This window comes from Dunckerocampus dactyliophorus, chromosome 3 (genome assembly GCF_027744805.1).
Source record: "Dunckerocampus dactyliophorus isolate RoL2022-P2 chromosome 3, RoL_Ddac_1.1, whole genome shotgun sequence".
In the NCBI taxonomy this organism is placed as follows: domain Eukaryota; kingdom Metazoa; phylum Chordata; class Actinopteri; order Syngnathiformes; family Syngnathidae; genus Dunckerocampus; species Dunckerocampus dactyliophorus.
Window position 1 is genome coordinate 21505997 of NC_072821.1, and position 14418 is coordinate 21520414.

General features: G+C 41.3%; 1 protein-coding gene across 1 annotated transcript; it reads left to right on the forward strand.

Moving 5' to 3' along the window:
* The first annotated feature begins 1012 nt into the window (after window positions 1-1012).
* On the forward strand, window positions 1013-13866 carry LOC129178575 (adenosine receptor A3-like). Its single transcript, XM_054770914.1, has 4 exons — window positions 1013-1244; window positions 5555-5620; window positions 9322-9686; window positions 9774-13866. Exons 3-4 carry the CDS (start codon window positions 9401-9403, stop codon window positions 10685-10687), a joined length of 1200 nt encoding a protein of 399 aa, XP_054626889.1. The 5' UTR covers window positions 1013-1244; window positions 5555-5620; window positions 9322-9400; the 3' UTR covers window positions 10688-13866.
* Window positions 13867-14418: the final 552 nt, after the last annotated feature.

Sequence of the window (14418 nt, forward strand, 5' to 3'; positions counted from 1 at the left end):
GACATTTTTTCATGGGGCCCAGAATTCCTGGAGGCGCCCCTGTTTGTAATACTGCATAACAATTTTCTAGTCATACAGAGGAGGCAAGGAGACTTTAAATATATTGAAATTATAAGGCATCTTTGAGTTAATTTAGAATATCATTTGAGTATCTGATGGCCAAGTTCCTAGTTTTCGGCAATCACAATATGGTCACCCTAACATATACAGCATCATAAACAAAGCGCATTTTGGAGCACAGTAATAAAAAGATAACCATCTGAGCAGTAAAATATTACACACTATAGTCCACATACGTATTTATAGTGTGTGCAGGTTTTCAAAACCCCTGAGGGTAATTTTGTTGCTGTTTTTTTTTTTGTCTGCCTGGCCCCATTAACCTAAACCAGCTTTCATAGTAAATTCATTTGAAAGTAGTGTGGCGCACCGTGATTGTACATCATTTGCAAAAGGAATTTGACAATGCAGATAAATTAACTCTGGATGCGCATTTCGTGTGTTGTTTGCAAATGGTCGGGTTGAACCTTGCACTGAATGGGAACTTAACTTAATGGGAACTCACTCTTAATTTGCTTGCGCCTGGGAGGCGACTCGCTTCACAGCAGTCGCTAAACACATGGTGCACGCTCATTTTCGTTCATTTTTTATGTCAACTTCTGCTTCTGTGCTTATTGCGCTGACCCCCTTCTGTAGTGGCATGGAAAACATTAAAAACACACTTGTAGAGATGCACACTGAGCTGAGGTCTCACGTGACATGCTGAATGGTCCAGCTGGGTGTTCACCTCCCAAGCTTTTCTTGTGGCGTATTTTTCCTGAAATCTGAGAAGAAAATCTTTTAATTTTAAATTGAAGTGCACCAGATATGGAGATTGCATTGCACAAAGCTGGGATGAGGTGAGGAGGAGGGCTGTGAAGGAGGAGGCACGTCCGAGAGCAGTGTGACTCTAATGCTGCTTTGAACTTGAGAGCGGCGTTGTAAGAGTGCGTGAATGTGTTACACCATGCAGAGCTGGGCTGAGAGGAAAAGAGGGCATATGTGGAGTATGAACGTGCACCAGCACATAGAGCGAGTGAGCGAGGATGCAGAGAAGAGAGATGCTCTGCACTTCAACAGTGTGTTTCAGGCGCTACGACCACAGCACCATTCCCAGCTTCACTGGAGGCGCTTTAATTGCCGATTTTCAATTTTCTAATTTAAACCTCTGCTCAACTGCTCTCTGGTTCATATCAGTCAAAATGCAGGTAAGAAAATAATTCTTTTTTATGTGGAATAGTTCATTTGGAGGATTTTTATTCTGTGTAATTATCAAATAAAAGCAAATTTTCGTTTTTTTCAAACAAATTAAGTATCTTGAAGATAGTTGAAAGATGAAGGCTTGTAATGTTACAAGCTTTATTATAAAATGTATTTATCAATATGGATAGGACTAAATGAGATATGAATTGATGATATAATACATTATTGAAGCTACTTTGTTTACTTATTATTTTTAATTGAAAAAGGAAAACAACATACAACCATGCTTGCTTACCAGGATTTTTTCTATATAATACCTTATATCATGATTTGCATCTATATATGTTTGAAATTCTCTACACTTTCTATTGTGATGGCATTATTGTACAGTATTCATATTATACATTAAGTAGTACTTGTGCATCTGAACAAATAGGAAGCAATTATTAACAGAAAGCCGTAGGGAAAGCGTGATGTGTACTGTGTGGTATTATTAGTGCGGTGGACGCAACACTTTTTGTGCATCAGATGACCTCCTGTAGCTTTAAAACCCCCTGTGTACATGCGCCATCTGTCAATCATTGACCAAAGGCCAATCATTTTACACTGGCTCTGTGTAGCAAGCAGTAGGAGTACATAAAGTACATATCAATACCAAAGTACTGGTCCAACATGACAGCTCCCCAGTGCACAAAGCAAGGTCCATAAAGGCATGCTTGGATGAGTTTGGTGTTGAAGGACCTGAGAGCCCTCACCTCAACCCCATCAGGCAGATGACAGGCCTTCTCATCCACCATCAGTGACCAGTGATGATCAGGGACAAACATTCCAACAGACAGAGAAAATCTTGTAGCTGCTATGTGATTTTGACATGTTGATGTAGATCAGGGCCGTCCAAACTTGTCCCACCGAGGGCCACATACTGAAAAATGAAAGGGTGCAAGGTCCACTTTGACTCAGCTTTGTGATATTGGTGAAAAAACGTATTATTAGTATGAACTTCGGTCTTTGCTCTTCTTTTCCATGTTTTTTTTTTTCATTTTCCAAATGCTTCAACTTTCATCTTGTAAATGTTCTTCTCGTAATACTAGGGATGCTCCGATCAGGTTTTTATTCTGCCGATACCGATTATTTCAACCCAACCAAACGGAATATGCTTGTTTTACCAGAACATGAACAAAATTCTGGTATCCACAACTCACATTTTATATTTCAAAATGCATTTCTTTCTAGTGTTCTCACATTGTTAGCTGAAAACCTGAATCAAAAGCAGGCTTGCAGGCACATGCTTTTTCACGGAAATCAACTGATACTGATCAGTGGCCAATCGATCGGAGCATCCCTAATATATACCCATAATATTTTGACTTTATTCCTGGAATATTATGACTTTTTCCCCAACTTAGACTTTAATTGTGTAGACTTTAATTACTGAGTCCTAGCTCAGTCCCAATCATTCACAATATCCACACAAACTGTCAGTTGTTCCACATAAAAAAAAAACTGTCTTCTTTGGAGCTTGTTGCAGACAGTGACACTGTTTATTTCCTGGTGTGAGACAATGTGCACTGGTCAATACTGTAATGCCCCTTGTTGCGGCCACTTTTGCTGTTTCCCTTTAGTGCCCGCTATAGACAGGTTTGACTGTATTTAAAAAATTTTTACTGTTGTTTTTTTTTTCTTGTTAAATAATATTTTTAGAATGTGCCGTGGGCCACAAAAAAAAAACAGACATGGCCGCAAATGGCCTCGCACTTTGGAGACCCCTGACGTATGTAGCTTCTGCTGCACGGCCATTGCGTTTGGGTATCACGGGTAATTATGGGTAATTAGGGTATTATGCCTAAAAGAGATCTGTTTCCCAATATTTTTTTTTCTCTGTGAATTAAGGGTGTCACAAGACACTCAATTCACAAGGCGAGACAATACATGAGACTGGATCACATGGCAATATACATATTGAAGCCAGCAAAATTATTGAATAAATTTAATTTATTGCAAAATTAATTCATTTATATATCATTCCAGGCCTTTTTCTAGATGGGAAATCTCGTCACGTTTTAACCTTGTGAGATCTTGTGACATGAGATCTTGTGACACCCCTACTGTGAATCTATTCAGTCCAAGCAAATGATCTTGAGAAGAAACAAGTTTTATATATAACTGGTACATTAAATTCACATCTACTTTATTCAAGTTGTAGGTTTTATATCTCCACAAAAAACTAAATCCAACCATATGTTTTCTGCCACTTAAGTAGTCAAATCTTTGGATAAATATACACGTTTAGGACAGAGATTTCATTCTCCAGCTCCAATGTCAGGCAAAATAAGTGTCACCTGTACTTTAAAACTGGATGCCAACGCAGTATAAACATAGAGAATACACTACATATATTTAGTATATTTATGTACATTGTACATGTACACTCAACAAAAATATAAACGCAACATTTTTCTTTTTGCTCCCATTTTTTATGAGATGAACTCAAAGATCTAAAACGTTTTCCACATACACAATACACCATTTCTCTCAAATATTGTTGACAAATCTGTCTAAATGTGTGATAGTGAGCACTTCTCCTTTGCTCAGATAATCCATCCCACCTCACAGGTGTGCCATATCAAGATGCTGATTGGACACCATGATTAGTGCACAGGTGTGCCTTAGACTGCCCACAATAAAAGGCCACTCTGAAATATGCAGTTTCATCACACAGCACAATGCCACAGATGTCGCAAGATTTGAGGGAGCGTGCAATTGGCATGCTGACAGCAGGAATGTCAACCAGAGCTGTTGCTCGTGTATTGAATGTTCATTTCTCTACTATACTGTAAGCCGTCTTCAAAGGCCTTTTCAGACAATTTGGAAGTACATCCATCACCTCATGTTGTAGGTGCAACATGAAGCAATGAAGCCGTCGTGTGTAGACTTTAATTACTGAGTCCTAGTTCGACATAAAAAAGCCGTCTTCTTACTTTGCAATGTCGCCCTGAAAAGATTCAATGACGGCCAAAACGGTAATCTTCCCACTTTGCAATACCGTGAATAGATTCTAAAATAGCCAAAACACCTGAATAAAACATCTAAAATATCACTTAATTGCCGACTAATTAGAGATTAGAAGCCCATTCAATAAGAAAGGAGCGATGGTATTGTTAGTTTACGACGATCTTCGCACCTCCTCCGCACTCAATTGTTTAAACACACACCCATTCATGACTGCTTCACGCGTATCCTGTACATATATCCTCGGGCTCGTTCACTAAAAATTTTATTTCTTGCTTTTAAAATCGTGTTTAAAAAAAAATCAAAGATGGAAATTTGTGACGTTTTGCAGGACAGGAGCAAGCATCCCCTGTCCTGCGCTCCTATTTAGCGGGCTGTGCCTTCTCCGGGGAGGAAGAGGCAGCCGCTTCATGCCTGGCGGCCGCGCAGCTGCGGTCAATTAACATTTGTGGTGGATAAAAGGCCAGCGCCGTCGAATGGGCGGCGCTGGTTCATTGTTGTTATTGATATTACTAGTTTCCTCACCGGAGCTGTTACCTAGATTTACCTACCTGTTTATGTGTCAACGGAGCGTTTTCCCCTATGTCTCTTGGTTTTGCTCCAGTCTTTTTGTGAATACATGTTAATATGTGTGCGCAAAAATTCAAAATGGCCGTCAACCTGTCTATAGCGGCCACCTGCCTATAGCGGCCACTTTTGCCGTTTCCCTTCAGTGGCCGCTATAGACAGGTTTGACTGTATGTAAAAATGGTGGGCTTTTTTAATAGTGGTACACATATGCTGTACATTTTACCTGTATTACCATAAAGTATTACCGACTTAGAGTGAAAGATGTGTTTTTTTGTGAAAACCAGCCTATTTTTGGATAATTTTATTTTCACGCATGCTGAATCCCAAATGTGTGGGCATGCATTCATACAGTATATACACTATGTATTGATGTATTGATATATTATGCGTTCATTTTCTGTTTTTGCCCGTGGCTGCCTCTTGACTGGGTTGTCATTGCAATGTAGACCTTGTTCTCATTTAACTTGGAAAATAAAGTTGAAACAAACATTTTTTTAAAAACAGGCTGGTTTGCCTGAGACGAGATACTCTCCTTCCTTCCTATGCCTGACATCAATGCACACTTCATACACACACAAAGTTGTACTTATAGATGTAGGGCACATTGAAAGGTGTGAACAGAATTTAAATTGATCAACACACAAGGGGACCCTGTTAGCATGCATATTTTTAACAACAGTGTGTGTGTGTGTGTGTGTGTGTGTGTGCGTGTGTCCGCGTGCGTGTGTGATGTCAGCTGCTGGTCTCACTGAACTGGAGGTCTTGCCAGAGGGAGGACTTTGACCTGTCATCTTCACTAAAGGTAAAAAGCCCTTTAATTAGTTGTTTTTCTCCCTCTAGTAAAGATTCAAGTCTTTGTCATTTCAGCTGTACACAATGTACACAGTGAAAATACATGCGCAAGCTGGTGCAATGCAATAGAGACTATTGGTGCTGACTACAGAGGCTCAAGGGCCACTTTGGTTTTTTTAAGTGACAAGCTTAATGCAAGATCACATGAAAAATTTGCTTGCTTAAAGTTTAAAATATCCCCAGTTAATCATTAAAAGGGCAGTCAGAGTACTTTAGTGTGTGGGCAGCATGAGAGACAAAAGCAGTTAATTGGAAATTGTTTTTTTTCCCTTCATGTTTTCTTTCTTTTTTAATTAATTATGTATTTCATGTATTTTGTTTGGTGATTCCAGACATGAAGAAGAAAGAAGGGAAGAAACAACTAACATAAGAAAAGGGCAGCTGTGTTTGCAGTAGTAGAACTAAATAATAACACATCAACTGTGGAAACAAAATGTCACATAAATACAAGGTAATTCATCATAGAAAATCATTTTTAAAAAAGAAATATAATAAATCCAAAATATAAATACAGGGGGAAAAATTTAATAACATTCCATCCATTTTCAGCTGCTTATGCTGTTCAGGGTCACTGACCTCTGGACTGGTCACCAGTCTATCACAGGGAACATATTATTATTATTATTATTATTATTATTATTATTATTATTATTATTATATTATTATTCAAAGCCACATTCACACGCTCACTGAGCGGGAACTGAACCCATACTGCCTGAATGGATGTAAGCAACGTGAACTGCTACAATATTTGGGACTGTTGATAAATTAATAAGCATTAAAAAATACATGACAAATATAAGATTTTAAACATATTGCTTTGTGGCTGTAGGCGCAAATTGGCAGTCACGTTTTCCACTACCCCAGGGCAGCTGTGCTACAGTTCCAGTTTACCACCACCAGTGTGTGGCTGAGGAGTGAATGAATAATGGGTTCACTTCACTGTGAAGCGCTTTAGGTACCTTGAAAAGTGCTATATGACATCTAATCCATTATTATTGTTATTATTGTAGTGACATGTAACACTGTGCTATTCTATGCAAACACGGTGATGTCTTTGAGTTACACTGCTTCATCTTCTTTCATTTAACGCAACAGTTTTCATATTAATGAGTCATTAGCCCTTTCACACTGAGAGCCCGCAAATTAGCTCTCATATACAAGAACTCCACGGCATGATGACATGTCACCTAGACAATGGGAGAAAGCCGGTCCCGGCAAATAACCGAGTGAACTTTGTCCCAACATTATTTATACAGTCGAAAAAAAATATTAGAAGGTGAGAGAGAATGAAACGCTGAATATATTATCTCAACTTACCATGGTGGTGACGTGTTATGGAATAACATGCATTTATATGAACAGTGTCAGCACTTCTCATGCAAGCCTTGAACAATACAGCTAATTAAATGTAACTGTAGCTTCAGCTCGGTGTTGTGTGATGTGGATGCTCATCTACTTAATTTGTATGCGTTGAACAAAAACTGCCACGCAGCCTCATCAATCATGTCAAACGTGCTGTGTTCAATAGGTTAACCAACATGTTCAAAATACCAACTAACAGTGCGGTTTGAGCAGGTTGAAACATTCATGTTTTATCGTATATGTGCCGGCAGCTACATAAACATTGTTTTTGTTTAAATGTGTCTTTTCCTGTGACCATTTGTTTTGTTATGGGTCCCTTCTTGCTCTCCAGATCAGTGAATGTCGTAAATGATTGAAGCTATGTTGTCAGCCCACAGAACAGAATTTAAGATGTTCTGAATAGGTGATGACAGTGCTGAGGCACTCCAAACAGTGTTCGAGAACAAGAACCGAATATCCAGGACACACTGATAAAAAAAAGTAGGCAGCTTGTACCCTGCCTGGCTGGAAATATTTGAAAAGCAAGTAGTTTGTTTGTCTAAAATTGCATAATGAACCCACATCCACAGATTACGTACACATTGTACACGCTGCACCAATTACATGCCACCTCTTTGTCTGTACTGCATTTAGTTCTTTTCTGGCTTTTCTATTCAAGTAGTAAACAACATTACCCTGCATTATACTGAGAGGTACCTCTTATATCTCTTATGGAGCTAAATAAAAAAATAACACAAGCACATCTCAGTATAATGCAGTGTGGTTATAAACCACAGAGTCACACAGCGTCTGATGCTCTTTTATAACTTGGTTCTGATCCGAACACATCAACTGCATTGCAATTCCAACACCGTATCTGTATCTCCAACTCGCAAACACGTCTCTCCCTCCACCCTCAGAACAACACTTCCTCATTCTGAGCACACTCATGCAAGTGTCATGAACTGGTGGAACGCCACAAGTAGAACCCCAAGATGCAGAGAAGCAGAAGTTTGTGTAACAAAAATGTATTCATAGTTTATACAAAAATAGTGAAGACAAAAAGTCAAAGTACAACTCAAAACAAAAAACTACACAGAAAGCGCTGCTACCACGGTACTAGCAGGAGAAAAATGTTAAACTGAAAATCACTTACAGGTCGACTGCCGAAGACCAGGCAGGAAAAATTACTCAAACACAAAGCGCCACTACTGCAAAAAAGCCAAGCAGGGGAAAAGCTATACTAGCTATACAAAAGAGTGGACCAGAAAGCTAAGGCAGGTAAGGAACACGAGGCAGGGAGGAGCAGGCAACAGGTGTGTGTGATGACAGGGTATAAGTAGTCAAGGTGGAGTTGCTTGCAGGTGTGTGACGAGCTCCTCCCAAGCCAATCAGCAGTGTACTGCAGCACATGACAAGCAGAGGGCAGCAAAGCAGCACCACAGCACATGACAGTATCCCCCCTTCTTACAAGGCGCCCCCTGGCGGCATACCTGGCTTGTCAGGATGGAGAGAGTGGAAGTCACAGATGAGGGACTCTGATATCATTTAGCTTGATTTTAAAGTTCAGTTGGCTGGGTTTGGCTCCAGCATACCCCCGCAACCCTAATGAGGATAAGCGGCATGGATAAATTCTCAGTTCATTTGGAGCTGTTAATACAAGCAAATACGTATATACAGTAATTATGTCTGTCATCTATCTTTCTGTTAATAAAATACAGTAAAAATGGGCATATATGGTTTTTATCCATCCAACCCACCCATTTTGTATACCACTTGTCCTCACTAGGGTCACGGGTATGCTGGTGCCTATCCCAGCTGTTTTTGGGCGACAGGCGGGGTACACCCTGGACTGGTTGCCAGCCAATCGCAGATATTGTATTGTAACCATCCATCCATCCATTTTCTATGCCGCTTCTCCTCATTAGGGTAGCGGGGGTATGCTGGAGCCTATCCCAGCTGACTTCGGGCGACAGGCTGGTACACCTGGTTGCCAGCCAATCACAGGGCACATATAGACAAACAACCATTCACACTCACATTCATACCTATGGACAATTTAGAGTTGCCAATTAACCTAACATGCATGTTTTTGGAATGTGGGAGGAAGCCGGAGTACCCGGAGAAAACTCATGCAAGGGGAGAACATGCGTATTGATGTACGCACACAGAAATGCCCAAGGGAGACTCGAAGCCAGGTCTTCCTGATCTCCAGACTGTGACTATGTGGCCAACATGCTAACCACTAGCCCACCGTGTGGCCCGTATTTTAATCATGATTAATTAATTTGAACTTTTTCCCAACAGGATTATCTCTGAGCTCAGGACATGGTCTCTTGACTGACCCTACCACACATCAAAAGTGAAAACCAGAACATCCTGGGCCATGACTGCTCTCCTGACCCAAACTGCTACTGCTGGGACTGCAGCAGTTCTGCTGGCTAGCACAGACTCACCCTTTAACCTGACTCTGACCTCTGCACGGACAGAACTTGAATCAGGCCGGCCGCTGGCTCCGCTCTGTACTGTCTGTTGCTGCGGCTTTCTCAATCGCACTTTTGCTGTCGTCTTCATGGTCAGCCTGGCTTTTGCCATCGTGGCTGGGAACGTGATCACTCTGACTGTATTTGTGCAGACAAGACAGTCTAGAACACCGCAAGGCTACCTGAAAGGTAACTGACACTAGATGAATGGATTGAGGTGCTTTATAATACTGTATAAATCCTGTGTGCTGCTCCTAATATTTCTCTTGTTGACAGTGTCTCTGGCCATAGCTGACATGATGGTTGGCCTCCTTGTGGTTCCTTTCTCCATCTACACCGAGATCACATTGATGGTCACCACCGTGCCTCCCATTTGGTATCAGGGGGGTTCTACATCTGCATCCTCCTCTCTTGGTGCACAGCGAAGCTCATTCCAGCCATGCATGCTGATTGGACCTGTGTTTGCTGGCTGTACATTTGTCTCCATCAGTACCATCTTCCTCATGACAGTGGAGCGAAGTGTAGCCATCCTGTGGCCACTCCACAAGGACGCCTTGGTGACACGGAGGAGAACTCTGCTTCTCATCCTGCTCTCCTGGACCACCAGCTTCCTGCTGGCACTTTCGCCCCTCATCTTCAGCGGCAATTTCACTTTGGAGTACAACGAGTGCAGCCGGATGTGCAACTACACCCCGCTGATGCTCGGCAAACAGCTGCCGCCCGATGCCAACATCTTGCTGTTGTTTCCAGCGTTTGACTTCACCCTTCTTGGTGGAACGCTAGTAGTTAACATAGTGTCTTTCACAAGCATCAGGGAGTACTCCAGGAGACGCAAACTGCTCTCAGAGGGCAGTTTGAGCGACGGAGGTGGAGGAGGAGGTGGAGGAGGAGGTGGTGGAGGAGGAGTGGCTTGCCCTCACAGACCCTCATTTTCAGACATCAAGGCTGCGAAGACAATAAGCATATTAACATTCGCCTTCACCGCCTCTTTTTCCCCCATTGCAGTGTTTGTGCTTGGGAATGTGGTGGGATACACTTGGTGCAACTTCTCCTTTGTTGCCTTCTGGATTCTAACAGGAAACAGCTGCTGCAACGTCATTATCTACAGTGTCAGGGATCACCGTTTTCGGAAGGGGATGACCCTGCTCTTTCAGCGTGAACACTTCCCCCCACAGGTGGAGAAAACCTGAGGCACGGTTTTAAGTACAAGAGATTTGCTGTGGGTGGTGGGATTGGTGCTCATTACATGAAGTTGTTATCTTTACTATGTTACTCTGGCTTAGTGAAGTCTTCATTGGGAACCTGTGGACCAGTAGGTTAGATGCAGTCATTAGACCAGGCCAGTCCAGATTCTTTCCACAACAATCAGTGACTTTTCTATGCATGGTGTGGCTTTGTCAAGGACAAACACACATACTGTAGATCCTGAAGGAAATCCATCCTGAATCAGGTTCTGCTTTACTGCCACAATGAGATCCTCCTTTCTGGACTCCTGGTCTTAGCTTCTTCTGTGCCCACATCTCAGGAACAAAACCTGGAAACAGCACAACGGGATCAAGTGAACAACAAGGCATATCTTATAAACATAAATAATGTGCTTGTTCTTATTTCTGATTCTGTCCATTCTGAACATCATTGTGCAGCTATTATGCTCTTACTAGCTTTGGCACATGAGTTATGAAAACTATAATGTGTTCATAATTGCGATATTTTCCTGCCCCATGACAAACTTTATACACATAGTGAGAACAGGCAGATTTGTACAGTTTTTTTTACATCATGCTCTAAATTGATATGAAGAAAGCTTCAAAAAAGGAACAGGAACTTTGTCCCTCAGTCAGTTTGGCACAACAGCACTGACTTTCACTGTAGCATGGTGTTTCTCTTCTCGTCTTCTGCCCCAATAGAAGAAATCAAACATAATAAATGAAATCTCCACAAGTCACCCTTTGTAGCCACATAAAACTCTATGGTAATAATTATCTGCCTCAAGTATCGTAAATAAAATTAGGTCAGTGTTCAGTCATACTGAATAATGTAAACGCAAGTGTTGTTTTTCTAAATGTAGATAAATACAATGAATGGGATGGCAGCACAGTGGAGTAGTGGTTAGCATATCTGCCAACATGGTCAGGAGATCGAGGTTCAAATCTCTGTTGCATGTTGTCCCTGTGCCTGTATGGGTTTACTTTACTTTCCTCCCACATTCCAAAAACATGCATGTTAGGCTAATTGGAGACTCTAAATTGACCATAAGCCCGAAGGCAGCTGGAATAGGCTCCAGCTCTGCTACAACCCGAATGAGGTCAAGCAGTATGGAAAATAGTGGATGGATTAATGAGACGCCAACGAAACAGCAGATACTCATACCTCAGCATACGTTTTTCTTTTTTTAATTGATTATGATTTCAATTCAAGTATGAAGAACAAGTTTGATTGGTCTCACACATTATATTGGTCCTTACACTGTTTCTGTAACTCAGATATACAGTGTTTCCTCGTTTATCGCGGGGCATAGTTTGCCAAAATAATAAAAGAAGTGAAATCCGCAAAGTTAGCCAACTATACTTTTGTACAATTATTATACTCTATATGTTTTAAGGCTGTAAAACCCCTCACCATACACTTTATACACTTTTCTCAGACAGCCATTAACATTTGATCAAATTCCTCTCTTGTTTAAACACTAAAAGTTCAAATTTTGATTGAATTTTAATGATCAACTTACCAGATTGAGGGCTGCACAGTGGTCTAGTGGTTAGCATGTTGGCCACACAGTCAGGAGATCGGGAAGACATGGGTTCGAATCTCCGTTGGGCATTTCTGTTCTCCCTGTGCGAGCGTGGGTTTTCTCCGGGTACTCCGGTTTCCTCCCACATTCCAAAAACTTGCATTTTAGGTTAATTGACGACTCTAAATTGTCCATAGGTATGAATGTGAGTGTGAATGGTTGTTTGTCTATATGTGCCCTGCCATTGGCTGGCGACCAGTCCAGGGTGTACCCCGCCTGTCGCCCGAAATCAGCTGGGATAGGCTGGAGCATACCCCCGCGATCCTAATGAGGAGAAGCGGCATAGAAAATGGATGGATGGAAATTACCAGATTGGGCACAAGAAATTAAGTGGCTCACACATATTTCACTCCTCTGATCGTGGCTGGCGACCAGTCCAGGGTGTAACCCGCCTCTCGGCTGACGTCGGCTGGGATAGGCTCCAGCATACCTGCGACCCCAGTGAGGGTGAGTGGCATAGAAGATGGATGGATGGATGATTGTGGCTTGCCCTGGCGCCATTAGGCTGTCGCGTTTTGTCTCTGTTTGTTAAAACATATTCCTCCTTGTCATCCTCCATGAACCGAAGATTCATTTACAGTATTCCAGGCCCCCTACAGCCGCGTAACTTCTGCCTTCATGCAGCATGTATGATACAACAGGAAATAGGCAGTCCTGTGTGAAGGAGGACTGTTGTGGCTCTATATTTACTGAGACAAACTGGACACGTCTTCAACTCTCACATGAGTCTACAAAACCCTCTACTGGTAGCAGTAGTAAATACAATAGACCCATGCAACAGAGCACCGATAGATCACTCTAATACACCACAAGGACGCAGAACACAATGTGCGTTCATACGGTGTTAAAAAAAACTTGCACATTGCAAATCCACAAAAGAGCGAATCCACGAAAGGTGAACCGCGATATAGTGAGGGAACACTGTATGTGATCATTTTATTGTATTTCATAGCAATTATGTCTTTATAGCTTCAAGATTATTCATTGTCAGAAAATGGGCTGTACTCTATAGGCCCAAAGAAATGTAAAGGCTGAACGGATTCTCAGCGTGAGAGCTGCTGTTAGAATGATTACCTCTTCATTGAAGGCCTCTGTGGTATTTTCGTATCTGTTTGTACAATGTGAAAAGCGGCATATTTTTTTTTTTAAAAGATCTGTTTTAGTCCTTCTGTTGGCATGCAAACATAAAAATATAAATGTGTGACAATAAATGCACAAATGGAAACATATTGGTAGGTTGTGTGAATAAACGTGATTGATATTATTATTATGCTGCCACATATGAGAATTGCTGTACAGTGAAATAAAATGTGATTTGTAACATTTCATGTGTGACGTTGATCGGTTCAGCTCCTGCAAAACAATAGAAATTGTTTTTAGTTGTTTAGCTTTTACCTACGTACGGGCACCTGAGGACTTCAGGGGTGGCACGGCAACTAAGTAAAAACACATTTTCAACCTTCGGAAAAACTTACCAAGAGAGCATACCAATAAGACGGGTGAGCACAAAGTCCACAAAATATGCTGCAGAAGATAACTTTTTGAGGGATTAAGGGAGACTCAACTGTACTACAATCAACAAAAATATCAATGCAGCACTTTGTTTCATGAGCTGAAGTCAAAGACCTAAAACCTTTTCTATGTTCATAAACCAACCAGGATATATATGTGTATATATAAGCACCTAGAAAAATATATATTCAATATATAATATAAAATATATATTCAATATGTGTTTAAATTATACTGCGATTGGCTGCCGACCAGTCCAGGGTGCACCCCGCCTCTCGCCCAAAGTCAGCTGGGATAGGCTCCGGCATACCACTGTGACCCTAGTGAGGATAAGCAGCATAGGGAATGGATGGATGGATATAGTCTATATATATTTTGTAGAAAGGCTTACTTTTATTTTGTAGAAAGTCCATCCATCCATTTTCTATGCCGTTTATCCTAATCTTCCTGATCTCCTGATTGTGTGGCCAACATGCTAACACCTCAGCCACCGTGCGGCCCTTTTGTAGAAAGTGACATATTTAAAGATTTGTCTTTAAATACAAAGCTTTGTGTTATTATTGGTTGTTGGCATCAACATTTCAGCCTTTTTTCATTATGCCTTTTGCTCTATTTTTA

Coding starts and splice junctions, on each gene's coding strand:
- LOC129178575 (XM_054770914.1), top strand. CDS start 9,401: ATGACTGCTCTCCTGACCCAAACTGCTACTGCTGGGACTGCAGCAGTT. Junction 9,687..9,773: donor ACCGCAAGGCTACCTGAAAG/GTAACTGACACT, acceptor TCTTGTTGACAG/TGTCTCTGGCCATAGCTGAC.